The sequence below is a fragment of the Mercurialis annua genome, linkage group LG1-X (assembly GCF_937616625.2).
Source record: "Mercurialis annua linkage group LG1-X, ddMerAnnu1.2, whole genome shotgun sequence".
NCBI classification, from domain to species: Eukaryota; Viridiplantae; Streptophyta; class Magnoliopsida; order Malpighiales; family Euphorbiaceae; genus Mercurialis; species Mercurialis annua.
In genome coordinates this window covers 13,820,080-13,838,057 of record NC_065570.1, presented here as the reverse complement: position 1 = coordinate 13,838,057, position 17,978 = coordinate 13,820,080, and the positions used below count along the sequence as shown (strand labels likewise).

General features: G+C 42.7%; 2 protein-coding genes across 2 annotated transcripts; both read left to right on the top strand.

Moving 5' to 3' along the window:
• The first annotated feature begins 299 nt into the window (after positions 1-299).
• On the top strand, positions 300-710 carry LOC126665485 (uncharacterized). Its single transcript, XM_050358303.1, has one exon. It carries the CDS (start codon positions 300-302, stop codon positions 708-710), a length of 411 nt encoding a protein of 136 aa, XP_050214260.1.
• Positions 711-1,773: 1,063 nt separating this feature from the next.
• LOC126665474 (uncharacterized) lies at positions 1,774-7,161 on the top strand. The gene is made up of 2 exons (XM_050358295.1): positions 1,774-6,408; positions 6,520-7,161. The coding sequence occupies exons 1-2, from the start codon at positions 1,774-1,776 to the stop codon at positions 7,159-7,161; spliced, it is 5,277 nt and encodes a 1,758-aa protein (XP_050214252.1).
• Positions 7,162-17,978: the final 10,817 nt, after the last annotated feature.

Genomic DNA, 17,978 nt, shown 5'->3' with positions numbered 1-17,978 from the left:
GGGCCATAGATTTGATAGGTAAAATATATCCCCCATCTTCTAAAAATCATAGCTTTATTATTATGGCTACTGATTATTTTACCAAATGGGTAGTCGCCCAGCCATTGTCAGTACCATTAGGGAAGAAGATTCGGGTAAAATATACACTACTTCAGGAATGAAAAAAAAGCGATCTGCTGGTATACTCTCCCATTTTCATCCATTAAATAATATTTAAATACTCGCGGGGCCTCGTTTGAGTCGAGTCGTCGCGAGCAGAGCCCAGAGGAAAAAGATGCCATAAAATCTACAAAAAAAAAATGATTGTACATCAATTTGGAATTCCACAATCAATCACTACTGACCAGGGCATTATGTTCACTGGTAAAGAAATGCAAGAATTTGCTACAGATTATGGAATAAAATTGTTGACATCTGCTCCTTATTATGCTCAGGCCAATGGCCAAGCTGAATCTTCTAACAAAATTATCATCAACATAGTTCAAAAAATGTTGGAAGAAAACCCAAGGGATTGGCATAGAATTTTGTTAGAGGCACTATGGGCATATCGTACCTCTAGACGAATTGCTACTGGAGTAAGTCCATTTATGTTAACCTATGGTCATGACGCAGTGTTACCTATGGAGGTGGTAGTGAAAACTTTGAGGGTGGCTAAGCAGAATCATCTGACTCCAGAGGAATATAGCGAAACCATGATGATAGAGCTGTAAAATTTAGAAGAAGGAAGACTTCAAGCTTTTAACAACATGATCATACAGAAGAAGAAAGTTTCTAAAAGTTATAATAAGAAAGTACGACCAAAAACATTTCAAGAAGATGAGCTAGTATGGAAACTGATTCTACCTCCTGTAACTAAAGACAGAGAATATGGGAAATGGTCTACCAATTGGGAAGGACCATTATTGGTACATAAAGTGATGAAGGGAAATGCATACTGGCTATCAAGTCTAGAGGGTGAACCTCACAAGAAGTTCATTAATGGAAATACCTGAAGAAATTCACTCCGACCATATGGGAGAAATATAATTTAGAAATGACTTAATGTCTTTTTAGTCATACATGTACTGTAGATTGCATAACGAGTTTTCTTACAGATTGCCAGTACTTGAGTTGCAACATAATGGCTTTTTAGCCAAATGTATTACCAAAGCCATCTTCACACCAAGACACCTGGAGTTTATAATGTACCTGTATGGCGTCTCTGTAATGCAATGCATGAACAAGTGAGATATGTGAAAGTGTATGATACCGCCCTAATAATATCAGAACTCCAGGCATCGCCTAAAATGCTAGGCTCGCCCAACGAATCTCCAAATCTCCCATCGCCCATGTCTGTCTCGGGCGGACTCATCCAGGTCTGCCATCTAGGCGACCTCATCCACTCTGTCCCCTGACACCCACTACCCGGGATAATCGGGAACGTGCCTTCACCATTATCAATAATCGTGGGACAAACCCACGATTTACCAGATAACCACCGCCTTAAACTCATTATAAAAGGAAGCCACCGAATGCTGAGAAGGGTAAGCAAAATCAGACTTAAATACTCTTACATTCATTTACCTACCAAAAAACCCTCTCTGACTTAAGCATCGGAGTGGCTTTCAGGCTGAGCAAGCCTGAGGTCCTTTGAGCTTATATTTGTTACTTGTGCAGGAAAAACAGTACGGGCGACCCTTTAAAGATCGACCTGTATCATTTGGTGCGGTGAGCGTGGAACTTATTAGTTTCGTCGTTCCTTTTAGATACTTTTCAGAATTTGCTTTTTCAAGAATGGATCCCCCACGAGATAATACTCTACCAGCTACCAACCGAGAAGACAGGGAAACAGAACCACCGGCCCTAAATCTGTTTCCCCCAACCAGCGAAGAAGGAGAAACCAGCGACCCCCTGGCGATAAGACAGACGATACCTCCGATAGCCATAGCACCTGATGAAGAGCCAATCAACAACCAAGCAATGTTCAAGGCTTTCCTAGAAATCACCAGTCTACTCAAAGACATCAAACAGAGTATCTCGTTAAAATCGCCAGAGCAGGGATCAGCGAAATCACCAGTACAGAAGTCAACGTCAACCATGGACAAGGGAAAAGAACCGATGCGAGAGGAAGATGCCCCTGAAAATTCCGCAAGGAAACAAAATGCCCCCATCGTAATTCCAGACGAAGAACGTTGGATGGATGAACAACACACCCTCAAAGGCGGAGAAGAGCATCTGGAGGAAAAAGTCCGCCAAGTCATGAGCAGGCTTGGAATAAGATGTGAAGACGTGGACATCTCTCTTCGAAGTGACTCACCACTCGCAGATTTCATCATCTCTCACGAGTTCCCTACAAAGTTCAGATACCCCCCAAATTTGGAGTCATACGATGGAACAGGCTGTCCCAAGAGCCATATTCACAAATTCCAAGCGGTGATCAATGTTCAGACAAACTTGGATCACGTACTATGCAAACTTTTTCCTACTACCTTAAAAGGTCTGGCGCAGGAATGGTACCAGAGTTTAAAGCCAGGATCAGTGCTGACGTTCAAACAATTCTCAGGACTTTTCCAGGCTAGATTCGTAGCATGCATCCCTCAAAAGAAGCTATCCACAGATCTGCTGGCCATCATGCAATGGGAAGGAGAGACACTCAGGAAGTATGTAGAAAGATTCAATAAGGAGGCGATGCAGATAGAAGACCTGAGCCAGGAGATCGCCTACACAGCATTACTCAATGGAACTACCAACTCCGACCTACGAAAGGAATTGTTGGCTAAATCACCAAAATCATTTACCACACTGATGACCATCGCACATACACAGATCAGAGTGGATGATGGCCAGAGAGAGATAGAGAATCGCCTCGGACGGGTAGAAGAACGAACGTTTGCAGAAAGAAGAAATGGGGACAGATCGCCCATAGGAAAGAGGTTCGGAGAAAAAGGCAACGACCATTTCAGAAATAAAAGGAAAAAAGACGAAGATAGGCGATATACGCCCCTGAACACAACCAGAACCAACGTACTGTTTTGGGTAAAAGACAGCCGAGAGAAGGTCAGATGGCCAAGGAAGATGAACGCTGCATCAGCCAGCAAAAGAGACAATAGCAAATACTGTGAATTTCACAAAGACAACGGCCACACCACAGATGAATGCTGGCACCTGAAGGAGGAGATAGAGAAGCTGATAGAAAGGGGATCCCTTTCCCAGTTCGTAAAAAGGGACACCGAAGCCAGAGAGACGGAATCAGAAAGAAAGAAAGAGCGGAAAGAAGAAATCGCCAGAAGACCCAGACCAGAGCCAGCAGGCGTGGTTAACGTAATAATGGGCGGATCGACCGGAGGAGACAGCAATACTACAAGGAAGAAAGCTGCAAGAACAGTCTACTCGGTTAGCCCAGGTGCACCGAATGCTAAGAAATTCAGAAGCGTATCTTTTTCGGAGGTCGATAGTCATGGCTTATCAGTCCCCCATGAGGACGCCCTAGTTGTCAAGGGGCGACTCAACAATTTCGAGGTATCTCGGATGCTCGTAGACACGGGAAGTTCGGTAAACATGATCACGATGGAGGTGTTCGGCAGAATTGGACTCAAGAAAGAAAATTTGACACATGTCTCTACTCCACTAGTGGGACTAGGAGGTAAATCTGTACAGGTGGAAGGATCACTGGAAATAAACATCCAACTGGGGGATGGAGAGATCTACAAAGAGATCCGAGCAGAATTCATGGTGGTCAATATGGATTTCGCATACAACGCAATTCTCGGAAGGCCACTCTTGCACGATACGTGCGCATCCATTTGCATGAGGTACCTACTGATGAAAATCCCAACCAGAGAAGGCGATGCCGAAGTCAGAGGATGCCAAAAGTCAGCCAGAGAAGCATACTTTACAGCTCTCAGGAAAGTACATATAACCTTGCCAGTACTAACAATGGAACCTCCAGAGAAGAAGGAAAGGGCGGAGCATTATGGGCGAACTGAAAAAATCGAATTATCCCCAGGAAAGGAGATAGAAGTGGGAGATGAGCTAGAAGAAGAAATCAAACGATCTCTGACCGAAAACCTCAGATCGCTTGGAGACTCCTTTGCCTGGACAACAGACGAATTGATCGGAGTAGACCCGGACGTCATATGTCATCGGTTAAACATAGCGACCGACGCGAAGGCAGTGATACAAAAGAAGAGAAGGCACTCGCCCGAAAAACAACTCGCCATCGCAGAAGAGGTCGCCCGGTTAAAAGCAGCAAACGTGATCAAAGACGCCTATTACCCCAAGTGGGTAGCAAATGTGGTGATGGTAAAAAAGTCCAATGGCACTTACCGAATGTGCGTGGACTTCACAGATCTGAATAAAGCATGTCCCAAAGATAGTTTCCCACTTCCACACATTGATCAGTTAGTAGACTCCACAGCAGGTCACGCCCTCTATACATTCCTAGATGCCAAGGCGGGATATCACCAGATACCCATGGCACCTGAAGATCAGGAGAAGACGGCCTTCATAACGGACCAGGGATTATTTTGTTACAAGATGATGCCCTTCGGTCTGAAGAACGCAGGAGCCACATATCAGCGGCTGGTGAACTCAATATTCAGAGATCAGATAGGAAAACACATGGAAGTTTATGTGGATGACATGATTATCAAGAGCATCCGAGCTGAAGACCACCCAACAGATGTGAAGATAGTCCTGGAGACGCTAAAGAGATACCAGCTAAAACTCAATCCGGAAAAGTGCGTATTCGGAGTACCGGCAGGCAAGTTCTTGGGATACATGGTCTCTCAGAGGGGTATCGAGGCTAACCCAGATAAAATCGAAGCGGTCTTAAAAATGACACCGCCACGGAGCATACATGAAGTCCAAAAGCTCAACGGCCGGATCACGGCTCTAGGTCGGTTCATGTCCTGCTCGGAAAAACGATGCCTGCCTTTCTTCAAAACCCTGAAACAGATCAAGAACTTCACATGGACCGCAGAATGCCAGCAGGCGTTTGAAGAATTGAAAAGCTTCCTATCCTCGCCCCCACTGTTGGCGAGACCGGATCCGGGCGACGTGTTATATTTATACATCTCTTGCTCTGACGAAACAATAGCAGGAGTATTGGTGTCGGAAAAAGGAGGCGAACAATACCCGATCTACTACATTAGCAAAGTACTCAGAGATGCGGAGCTGAGATACCCGAAGTTGGAGAAGCTGGCGCTGTGCGTATACACCGCCACCATCAAGCTCCGACATTACTTCGAAGGGCACCAAGTCATTGTACGGACCGACCAACCATTACGAAAAATCCTCCAGAAGGCAGAGACAAGTGGACGCATAGCAGAATGGGCCGTCAAAATAGGAAGTCTGGGCGTTATCTATGAAGCTCGGAAAGCACTGAAAGCTCAAGCACTAGCCGACTTCTTCGCTGAATTAACATTCAAAGAACCCATGGAGGACAAAACGACTCCCTGGGAGATGCACGTCGATGGAGCAGTTTGCGGAGAAGGAGCAGGCATCGGAGTCGTGCTCAAAGGACCAGGAAGAATCCAAATGGAATACTCAGCAAGACTCGAATTTCCAGCTTCCAACAATGTTGCGGAATATGAGGCGCTGATAACAGGGTTGCAATTATGCGAAGAGCTCAACATCTCTGAAGTCCAGATCTACAGTGATTCACAACTGGTTGTGAACCAAGTCTCGGGGAACTTCGAAGTAAAAGAAGCTACGTTGAAGAAGTACGCCAAGCAGGCCAAAACCTTCTTTGCCGATAATGGGCGATCCTGGTCGCTACAGCAAATACCCAGAGCAATGAATGGAAGATCAGACGAATTGGCAAAGTGGGCAGCAACAAAGAATTACGACTCAATGAGAAACATTCCTCATGAAATCAAACGACAGCCTAGCTTTCAAGAAGAAATTGAGGAAGGCGAAGTACTGATGGTAGAAGGGGAAGAAACCTGGATGTCCCCCCTCACAGCATACCTGGCTAATGGAATACTCCCCGAGGATAAGAAGGAAGCCAAAAGGATAGTGATACTCTCATCAAAGTTCGGAATATACAACGGCCAGCTGTACAAACGGTCATTCACCCATCCCTGGCTAAGATGTGTGAACAAAGAAGAAGGAGAGTACATCATGAAAGAATTACATGAGGGGACCTGCGGAGCACATGACGGAGCATCAACACTGGTCAGGAAAGCACTGCTACAAGGCTATTATTGGCCCACGATGAAAGAACAAGCTACAACGCTAGTAAGGGGATGCTGGCCTTGCCAGCAACATGCCTTGGTACCAAGAAAGCAAGCTTCAGAAATGAAACCCATCGGCAGTGCATGGCCGTTCGCCCAGTGGGGTATGGACATCCTGGGACCTCTCCCTTTGGCCACAGGACAACGGAAGTTCCTGGTAGTGGCAATCGACCACTTCACCAAGTGGATAGAGGCAGAACCACTGGCAAAAATCACCCAACAACGCATAACTAACTTTTTCTTTAGATCTATCTTGTGCAGGTTTGGAATACCGAAGGTGCTGATCACAGACAACGGAAAGCAGTTCGACTCAGCAAAGTTTAGAAAGTTTTGTGCCGAGTATCAGATCGACCTAAGGTTCACTTCGGTTTACCATCCACAATCGAATGGGCAAACCGAAGTGGCCAACAGAATCCTACTGGCCGGACTAAAAAGAAGACTAGACGAGTGCAAAGGAAGATGGGTAGAAGAACTCTACAGCGTCCTATGGAACTACCGTACCACCCCTAGAGAATCAACGGGCGAAACTCCATTCGCCCTAGCCTATGGAACGGAGGCTGTAATTCCTGTAGAGATCGGCGCACCCACGCCAAGGACAGAAGACAACCAGCTAAACCTAGAAGAAAACGAAGAAGAGCTCAGGAACAATCTGGATCTCCTGGTTGAAAAAATCAACAGATCAGACATCAGGATGGAAGCCTACAGACAAAAGATGGCCAAACATTTCAACAGCCATGTAAAGAAAAGAAAATTCAAACTAGGCGACCTAGTCATGCGAAAAACCGAAGTCAAAAAAGGAGAAGCAGGAAGTGGAAAACTGCAGCCAAACTGGGAAGGACCTTACACCATCAGCGAGGTCATTAAAGAAGGAACATTTAAACTCACCAACTCCATGGGAAGAATCATACCAAGGACATGGAACGCCAACAACTTGAGAAAAATTTAGTCACAATGGGTCGCCATCAGACATGATTAGTTATTCCTTAAGAAGTAGCATAATTAGTCAAGCGGTGTTTAGTTTCAATATTGTATTTCAATTCCTCCAAGTGATGTTTAATCACAGCATTGTGTTTCAATTTCTACAAGTGATATTTCATCACATTATTGTATTTGAATTTATGCAAGTATTTTAATTTACCCTTGCTCGGACAAGGAATTTCCACAGATATCGTCTCTTTACCATAGTTACTGATTACTTAAAATATTTCCAAAGAGGAGAACTGACGAGTTCATTCCCAAAAAAGGAAAATACACAGTCAAAATATATATATCGCCTAAAATAAAGAGAACATAGAAGCTAACTGTCTCAAAAATAAAGAAGGCAAAAAAGATATATATTAAAAAGAGGGCAAATGCCCCACAAAAATTACAAAGGAAAGTAAAATTCCTAACAAAAGAAAAGATACAAATGTACAAAGTACATAACAAAAAAAAAAGGGGAAAATTCTTCCTATACAAAAACTAAAGGGAGAAAGAGGAATCTAAAGCTTGATCTCTGGCTCGACCTTCTCCGGGGCAGCCTCTTTGTTCCCCTCCAAAATATTTGGGACAGATAGCCCCTCCTGGGAACCCCGCCTGGCTGAAGAAGAAGCATCAACATGAATGTTGCCAGAACGAGTGGGAGAAGGGACATCGGCAAGACTAAGAGGATCGGACCCTGGAAGGATAGACTCCAGATCAGAAGGCCGATCCAATAAGTCCAAAGCAGCAAAAGGCCGCTCCGAAGATATAAGCAAGCCGAAGTCCTTCTCCTCAGGACTACCTCCCAAACCAGGAACAAGAGGCTTCTCGCTAGCCTTGGCAGGTTCCTGGACCCCTTGGGCAGACTGTTCGGCAACCTCAGCAGCACCTCCACCATTTTCAGACTTGATGGAGACAAACAAGTCTTGGGGAGAATCTGGCTCACTCTCACTGTTAACCCCCTCGGGAAAGCCATATAAAAATTCAACGTCCCCATCAGGATGACGCTCCAAGTAGGTACCCACGATGGCTTCAGTGAAGTCAGTCAGATCATTGGCTAGCTGGGCGGTGTTACGGCGACGCCTCTCCTTCTCACGAATCAGCCTGCCCCGCTTCAAATAAAGCCTCTTCTCAGCAACAGAGACTTTATCATTAAGGGCCGTGACGGTGGTGTCGAACTCCTTCTTGAGATCGTCGTAATCAGTACTCTTCAACACCACCTCTGCCGCCAGATTTTTGTTCTCCTTCTTAAGGCGGGCGACCTCCTCAGATAGCACACGCTGCTGCTTCACAGCACTCTCCCTCTCTCTGGATAACCTATCCACATCAGCACGAAGAGAGTCCAGCTTCTGAGTGCACCCGCCATGTTCGCTGCGGAGGGAGTCATACTTTCCCTTCAGCAGCTTGTACTCCGTCTTTACCTTCACCTGCATCTCTTCGTCGTTAAGACGGTTGGAGCGGTATTGACGGATGGCATATGCAACCTAAACATAAAATAAAGCTGAGTTAGAGAATAACCATAACAGGAAGAAAAAAGCAAAATGATAAAGTTAGAAAATAATCACCTTTGCCAGGTTGGAAAAACAATCGTCCATCAGTACGTGGTCCGGCCTCTTCAAATAGTAGTCAACGTCCGAAGGGCAGCAGGAACCCCGGAAGATGTCGTGGGCAACAGCAGGACAACGTACAGTGGCATCAGCCCCATACTTTTGAAGGAGCAGGTCAACCTGAGTCACCATCACATCCCTCTTAGGACTTTTCATCGAAGGTCCCTCCCCCTCAGTATCTTCGCCCCCTGAAGAAGGAGCTCGCCTTTTGCTGCCGGTCGAAGCAGCCGGGGCAGTTTGGGGAGCCAGAGGAAGGGGTCGGGGAAGCTTCTCCTTCGCAGGAACCTCCATCTTATCCTTCCCCTTACCGGTGTAAGAGGGAACAGCAGGAGGAGGAGGGCTTGTGACAGGTTCCTTTATCAGGAAGCCTGGCAGCACCACCCTAGGAGTGGGAGCTGATTCATCACCCTTCTGAGAAGAAGGTGGTTTGCCTCCAGCCGAGGAAGAGACATCGCCTCCTTTCTTGGTAGGCGCCTTCTTAGCCTCAGAAGTCGGCTTGGGAATAGCTTGGGGAAGGGCCTCCCTCTCTCGAGCCTCCCGGCGAGCTTTCCTGTCCTCCATGACCTTCTGCTGAAGCTCCTTGAAGTTCGGCACTGAAAAATCAAAGTAAACAAGATTCAGAAAACGCTTCACAAAAATTAAAGGAAATAAAAGCTTCATGGTACAAACAAGGTACCAGAAGGACTAAGAGGCATAGAAGAAATATTAAGAGGGGAAGAAAGAAGTGGTTCGCCCATGTCAGGGAACTCGTCTCCATTATCAGGCGATGTCTCTCTCCTATCCTCACTCTTCTTCCTCTTCCCCCTTTTTCCACCCTGCACTCTCTTATTTCTCTTGGAGGCAACACTTTGGTCCCAGCCAAAGTAGGAATCTATCAGATTCACTACGTGCACCTTAGCGCCACCTCGAAGCAGACGCAACGTCTCTTTATCAACCTCGCTCAGGTTCGCCTTTTCCAGCTTTAGGGGCCCTTCCACAAAAACATTCGGAATGGAACCCCAACCCCCTTCCTTCTTGGCGATGACAAAGGAACCCTTCCACCGCTTCAAAGAATTGGGAAGGCCAGTGAAGGGAGATCTTCCGGGTTGCAAGTAGAAGAACTCATCGCTTTTCTTCCTCCCCAAAGAATAGATCGCCCTAACAATCTCGTAGCCCACCTGTCTCTTCAGTTGGAGTCCACGAATAAAAACTCCTGTCAAGTGACGGTGGGCGTTAGGATGGAGTTGACCTAGGGGGATCTTAAAATTATCGAACACTTCTTGGGTGAAGAGATCGAGTGGTAGCCTTAAACCCGCCTCCAAATCTTCAACAAAGAGCAACTGTTCATCATCCTTTAAGACCTGGCTAACAGCCGAACCCTCAGATGGAATCCGAAGGCCAATGAAGGGAGGAATTTCGTACCTCGCCCTAATCCATACAAGGGCTTCTTGACCCAGATCGATAGTCCACTCAGACAAGGGTTTTTTCTTACTGGAAGATGTCCCAGAGGAGACTTTACGTCTTTTAAAAACAAAATCCTCCTCGTCTCCTTCGTCATCACCCAGTTCACCATCTCCGCCCTCATCTCCACCAGCATCCTCAAGGGGAGCCTCGCCCTCTGGTCCTCTGTCATCAACACCCTCCTCACTATCAGGGATCACCTTCTGAGACAACCCTTCCTCGTCAGATGACAACTCAACGAGGGTGGCAAGAGGAGCAGGGTAAGTAGGGTCACTGGCAGAACTCTCAGAAGAAGAAGAAGAAGAAGGGGAAGACACTGAAATCCTTAATGTAGACATCCTAAAAATATACTATCTGAAGGCAAACAAGAAGAAGGAAACAAGAAGACAAACAAAAATAGCTAAGCCACTTACTGATTAAAAGAGAAAGTCTGGTGCTATGTAACTCGAAGAAAACCTGGTTGGAGAAATACGTCAACAGAAATAAAGAATCAGAGAGAAAAATTAATAGAGAATCAGAGAGAAAAATCAAGAGTAAAAACTTTTAATCAAAGAATAAGTACCTCTTTTATACGCCAAGATAATACACTCGAATGCCTGACAGCAGGAAACTCCTCGAAATAATCAATGGAAAACCAAAAGTCGCGTTCTTTTATAGTCAAAAAACGCTTCAGATTCGTAACCGTTGAAGGAAACGTTTGAAATTCAAATTGTTTCGAAAATTTCGGAAATTCGAATTTTGAAAATTGGCGCTTCAAGTCTTTGACTTAGCAAGATTATAAGGGGGGGACATCTGATACCGCCCTAATAATATCAGAACTCCAGGCATCGCCTAAAATGCTAGGCTCGCCCAACGAATCTCCAAATCTCCCATCGCCCATGTCTGTCTCGGGCGGACTCATCCAGGTCTGCCATCTAGGCGACCTCATCCACTCTGTCCCCTGACACCCACTACCCGGGATAATCGGGAACGTGCCTTCACCATTATCAATAATCGTGGGACAAACCCACGATTTACCAGATAACCACCGCCTTAAACTCATTATAAAAGGAAGCCACCGAATGCTGAGAAGGGTAAGCAAAATCAGACTTAAATACTCTTACATTCATTTACCTACCAAAAAACCCTCTCTGACTTAAGCATCGGAGTGGCTTTCAGGCTGAGCAAGCCTGAGGTCCTTTGAGCTTATATTTGTTACTTGTGCAGGAAAAACAGTACGGGCGACCCTTTAAAGATCGACCTGTATCAGTGTACGTGTCACAACAAGCAAATACTGGCAAAAGGCCGTGTGCAAAAATATGTCCTCATATAGAAAGAAAAGCCAAAGGAAAAGTCCTATTGGTTTAACAAAAGTCACAATGTCTAAAAACAAACAATCCTAAAAACAGTTCATAATAAAAATAAAGAAAAATCATCAAGGAATTATTGTTGTTGTAGAGGAAGAAGATGGAAGCATCGAGGCAGGAAGTGAATTTGAGAGAAGATGCTGCAACTTGCTCCACTTGGACTGGCAATCTACTTTATCATGGTGAGCCTTAGCACAATTCTTAACCCATGTGGTCATATCATGCCTCTTCTCTCGGATGGTAGCATGCAGAGGTTGGAACTGGGAGACGATCTCCTGATACCTGGTAGTCAGAGGCTTGCATGCCTCTAAGAGATCCAGTTGCTGGGTCTTCAAGGCTTGAATGGTATCCTCCAGCTTCTGAATTTCCTTCTCAAATGCTTCACCACTAGCTTCAATGTCCCTAATCTTTTGGTCCACTTTTCGCTTTTCGGATCCCAAAGACAAGTATAAAGCATTGTCTGCCTTAGAGGAATCCAATTTTGGAAGGTCACTGCAATCAACCTCCACACTAGACCTCCACTCAGGGAGTCTAGAATCTTAGCCTCTACCTCAGAAGTGATAATGGAATCTGGAATACGGCGCAAGTAAATATCTTGGCTCAGGACTCGCTTGACCGCAGAAAGGGCATTATGGACATCACCCGGAGGGGGAACCGAGGAAGTACTAGCCTCGGGGGCAACCATCTCATCTAAGAAGCTCAAATCCACTAGATATTCGTCTTCTGTAAGGATTGAAGAGAGCTTCTTGATCTGTGATATAGGTTCCTGAAAAGTTGGAGTAAGTGTTGATGCTAAACCGCAAGTGACGTTATCGCGTAAGTAATATAATCCGGAAGCACGAATATCGATCCCACAGAGACAATGGATTTAATGACTAATTTTGAGAATTCTTTTGACCGGTTAGCTACGAAAATGGTTTGAGAATTTGTGACCAAAATAATTAAAAGTAACTAATTAACAAATAAATTAAGTAATTAAAATTAATAAAATTAAAATGATTTGAAAGATAATTTTTGGAAATAATGAGAATAAAGGGTTCAAGGGTTGATAATTCCGAATAAAAATATAAAATCATGAACAATGAATATCTTGGTGATTATCTAGAATCGAGTTATTCTAAAATATCGAATCCCGCTCTCTCGAACCTCAAAGACCGAAATGATTACAAGTCAGTTGTATTGCCAAAATTATAGTTCAGGCTAGTCTAAAGCACCTATATCTCTCTCTCTCGAGCTACTATAGATAAAAATAAGCAAATAACCAATTAATAGGCAAATTACTCACTCTCGTGTTATAATGAACCTAGTCAAATGATTTAATGATATTTATTAAGAAAACCCTTAAGAACACGTATTCATTAACTCACTCCCGTGTTATTAATTCATACGTTGTTGATTAACTGATCTATTTTAACTAAGCTCTCTCGAGTCAATAATTAAAACATAGGGCAATGAATGAATTTATCAAAAACATTCAAGCATGAAGAATATTAATTAACACCAAATTTTAGCACCTATTAATTAATCGATAATTAACTCACTCTCGTGTTATTAAAAACCAATTAACCAACTAAATTGTGATTATGAAGCAAACTCAAGATTACTTAAATTCCAACCCACTCTCGTGGCGTTGTCCTTTAAGTTTCCAATTACTTAGATCTATTTAATTAACAATTTCTCAATTAGTTAACTAAACATGCATCATGAATCAATTTCTCAATTTAATCCAAGCATTAAGTTCAATAACTGAAACACGATAAATCACCAAAATATCCAAAGTCAATCAATTATATAAATAAACGTTCATATCAACCCTCGAACAAAAGGTTTAGTTACCCATTGTCATATGGATTATGACAATAGATAAGTTACACCTTTAGTACATGAGAGATAGAAGATAGAAAATAATTTGTACTAAAGAGTATTTTTGGTGTCTAAGCCTAAGTCTACACTAAGTGGTATATATTTTCTCTACACAAATGAGGTCTATTTATAGAGTCACTTGGAGTGGAGTTCAAGCCAAAGATATCATCCTTCCATATGAAACTTGAGTCATGATCAAGTTGAGAATATCTTCTTTCCTTTGAAATTGGAGTAATGATCAAGTCCTTCAATAATCGTCTTGAGTGGACCAATCTTCAACTTGTCTTGTTTTCAAAAGAGCATAGCTTCTTCCCTTAATGAGCTTCTATCTTATTGTCAAAGCTAACTTCTTTGTGTGTAAGTCAAGAAAGATCACTCTCTTGAGTGTGAATGCAATATTCTACTGATTATGGAAAGTCCGATGTGATAACTTCAGAATTTCGTTGCCTTATTCCCATGCGAACACAATTTCGCACAAATCCAGGTCTCAGCCGGCCCTTGGCCGGCCTGAAGTTGTGGGCCGGCTGGAGGCCGGCTGACCTGCTGGTCTTCTTCTCTTGACTGGTTCAATTCAACTCGAACCGTTTGGGCTTGGTTTTGGCTCTGGTTTTCTGAATTCTTCTGGTTTTGACTATTTGACCCTGTTTCAATCATAAATATCCCAAAAATGATAAGATTTAATATTTATTCATAAAAACTACAAAAAAAACAAAATCCTAACTATAAAAGCTCTTACGCATAAGTGCTAAAAACTAACGAATAAATGCTATAAAAACTACGTAAAATAATAGATTATCAGTAAGAAGGGGTCAATTTAATAGAAATGGGGAAAACAATTTTGATTAATAGCCACGCACTTACCTCAGATTCACTAGAAGATGCAGTGGCACCTGAAGAAGCCGAAGCAGCAGCATCTTAGGAATTTGAATTTGAGGCTGCATAATTGATAATTTTCTGCTCCTCTACGGTTTCAGCAACTCCACCATCTTCAGCATCAGTGGCAATTCCTGTGTCAACGCCTTTGATTTCTTCTTCCTTATCAAATGCAGCATCTACACCAGCCAAAAACAACATTTTAGTAGATAGATCATGGAAAGGAAAAAGAAATACAAGAAAAACTGAAGTTACCGTAAAGTAGTTCCCGTATAGAAGAAGACGGGGAAGGCGGTGTGTCATCATCATTTAAGATCACAGTCTCAGGATCAAGCATAGGACCACCAGTCTTCCTAACTGCTTTTACCAATCTCCCGGAATGCCTAGGCTGCTTCATCTGCACAGACGATTCATCATAAGATTCTTCAGGATATTTGGCGGATTCTGTAGATGTATCATTTTTCTTTCTCTTGGCCTTTTTCTTAGGATTGCCAGAGGAGATAGACTTCTTAGGAGTTTTGGCTGACAACTTCTGCTCTTTTAGGGTAGCCGCCACTTCCTCTGCAAAGATGTAAAACTTAGATATGGAAGCAAAATATGATGGAGTGGAGAATTGAGATTATTACCTGCACGCATGGATCGAATGAATTGAAACCGCTCAGTCCACCAAGAAGCAAAGTTATGTGGAGACAAATTCTCCACTAAAAGACAACGAAAGTGAGCATGCATCCTCGAGAGTTTCTCCACAACAGTCCTAGTCCACTCAGTCACAATAGCATAAGAGGCCAGGAAAGGATGAATCTGGGCAAGGCCAAGTCCAAATTGTCTACTCCAAAGATTGCTCATATATACTTTCCAAACAAAATGCTGGCTAGAAGAGCGAGTGGAAAAAGCCTGCGATCCTCCCACAAACAACACTCCCGTAGTGGTAAAAGCATAAAAAAGTTTTCTCTTAACCAAGAGGAGGGCACTGGGGTGATCAGAAAAGATAGACATCCACTGAGGCATATAGGAATGGAGATCAAAAATAGAGAAGGCAGATGCCTCTCTAGTAGTCAGAGCTCCCAAAAAGTCAAAGACCGCAGCTTCGTCAAAACAACACTTTGCTTCAAGAAGATCAACAATGGAAACACGAAGATGACCTGGTATTTTACCCCTAAGCTCAGGGAGGTAAGAAAAGATCCACATATGCAGCAACCACATATGACCTTCTAACCTGGCTAAAGGCCTTTTAGCAACACACAGTTGGAGAGCATGATAAAGAGCACCTAGAAACACAAACCCTAGAGCCACAAAAGTCCCATTGGCCAATTTACTTGCCAACCTCAGATTCCTTGGTAGGAGTGGCAGAAGGTGTACATAGAATAAACTTACAGATGATAACCCACAAAAACTCTGTGTGTTCTTCCAAAGAAGAGGTCTCCATTCTTGTACACCACTTGTCGATACATGCCTTGTAGCTTTGATAGTCCGGACAAGAAAACAATTTTTTATTTTCTACCTCAAATAAACAAGGAGTATCAAACCCAATAACTGGAAGTCCCGTAAGCATAAATATATCCTTTACAGTAATAGACATTAGTCCACAAGGGAAGAGGAAGGAATTGGCAGAGTGACTCCAATAATGAAGAAATGACCTACACATACCAGCATGGAAGTCAAAAGATTTTTCACTCATTCTTATCAATTGAAGCAACCCAAGCCTCTGCCAATATTTTTCAAAATAAAGTCGCAAGTGGGCTATCCACAATGTCCATCCGGCCGTTAGTCGTGGCCATGACTTGATTCCAGATGCAGAATCTGTAATGTCTTTAGCTTCATAATCCAGTAATAATAAGTCCGTCTTGTGCACTGGGAATGGAGGATCTTCTGGAGCCATCTTATTGCCAATCCCTTGAATAATGAGACCTTTCTTGGAAGTAGGCACCAAGGAAGTATCCCTGGAGAAATGTTTGGTCAAAATTAACATAAGCCTATGATGCAAAATTTAGACAGGAAGATTTAGTGCAAAAGCTTACCTGAAGAGGATGTAAAGAGGAAAAGGGGCAAGAGTAGACGTATCCAGAATCTGTGAATAAAAATCCTGAAAGAAACAATTTTCGGTTAGGCTCCAAATATGACCTTAGAAGAAAAAAGGTCACATGATATATCTTCTCAATGATTTTCTTCCAGTTGGTGAGTGCCGCAAGTTGAGGAGAAATCGGAATGGCTACGGCCAATGTGGCCTGATGAGATCATGTAAGTACAAAGTTTAATCTCTAAATGTAAAATATGCAAATATCCAAAATTGGTTAATTTAAGAAAAGTAATTGATTTTTATTAGTTTTTAAATATCAAGCCAACTGCATAGCCAATTTGAATTTTAAAATGGTTTAAGAAGAACCGAATAAAATTTGTGCAAGCTAGATAATTAGTTTAGGCCTAAATTACCAAACGGCCTTAAATTACATTTAGCCTAACTATCTTGAGATTTTGTGATATATACAGGCTAAAAATTCTAGTTTAACTCACAAAATGAAAAAGAAAATCTGCACAATTACTAATCTTATATTCGGATATCTTAAACTATTTATAAAATACCTGCATATAAAACATGTCAACAAACCAACTGCATAGTCAAGGTAGATTTTAAAATAGTTTAAGGGAGACCGAATTAGATTTGTGAAAGCTAAGTAATAAGTTTAGGCCTAAATACCAAACGACCTTAAATTACATTTAGCCTAACTATCTAGAGGTTTTGTGATGTATACAGGCTAATTATTTTAGCTAAACTCACAAAATGAATAAGAAAAGTCTGTACAATTTTTAATCTTATATTCGAATAGCCTAAACTATTTACAGAGTACCTGCATATACAACATTCCAACCAACCAAATCCATTCCAACCAATCCACAAAACAAACATAAATAATAAGTAAAATTGAATTTTACTTACCTACACTTATCAATGGAGTGGAATTGGTTTTCATAGCAAAAGAGGTAAAAGCTAGCTTATTTGCCACAACCTCAAAAAAATTGGTATTCTTGGAAGCAAGAGAACCTATTGAATTGATATCTAACACTTTAAAAAAGTACAAATCAACAGACATAATATTTCCAAAACATTGAAGTTCAGTTTTTACCTGTAGACTGAAATAGGTCTTTTTGCAAAGAATTGTTTGCTAAAGGAATGCAGGGTAACTCTCCGGGAGTCACAGACACCTCATTCGGAATAGAAGCCGAAATGAGTCGAAAAGGCGGAGTAGCTACTGTTCCGTCAGACAAAGAAATAACAGTGGATTTGTTTGCTGCCGTAGGAGAATCTAAAATTGACGACACTACGTCAGAATCTATTGGCATTATCGGTGATATAATTCAGAAAAATAAATCCTAAATTCTAATTTCATCCAATAAGTGAAAACACAAAATTAACCAAAAAGTATATAATTCCTTTTTTTCTAATTTTTCTTTTAATAAATGAATTAATTAAATAATAAACAAAAAAAGAGAAAAAGAAGACTTACCTACTGACGAAAGATGACTGCTGGAGAGAACCGGTGGATGCCGGCTGGCTTTGAAGAATCCAGCACTGCTGGAAGAGGTTGTTTCACCCGCAGAAGATGCCGCAGGGAGCGGGAGCTGACTACCGGCAGGTGGAATCTACTGGCTATCACCAGACGCAGCCGGGAGCGGCT

Coding starts and splice junctions, on each gene's coding strand:
- LOC126665485 (XM_050358303.1), top strand. CDS start 300: ATGATTGTACATCAATTTGGAATTCCACAATCAATCACTACTGACCAG.
- LOC126665474 (XM_050358295.1), top strand. CDS start 1,774: ATGGATCCCCCACGAGATAATACTCTACCAGCTACCAACCGAGAAGAC. Junction 6,409..6,519: donor ACTTCACCAAGTGGATAGAG/GCAGAACCACTG, acceptor AACGGAAAGCAG/TTCGACTCAGCAAAGTTTAG.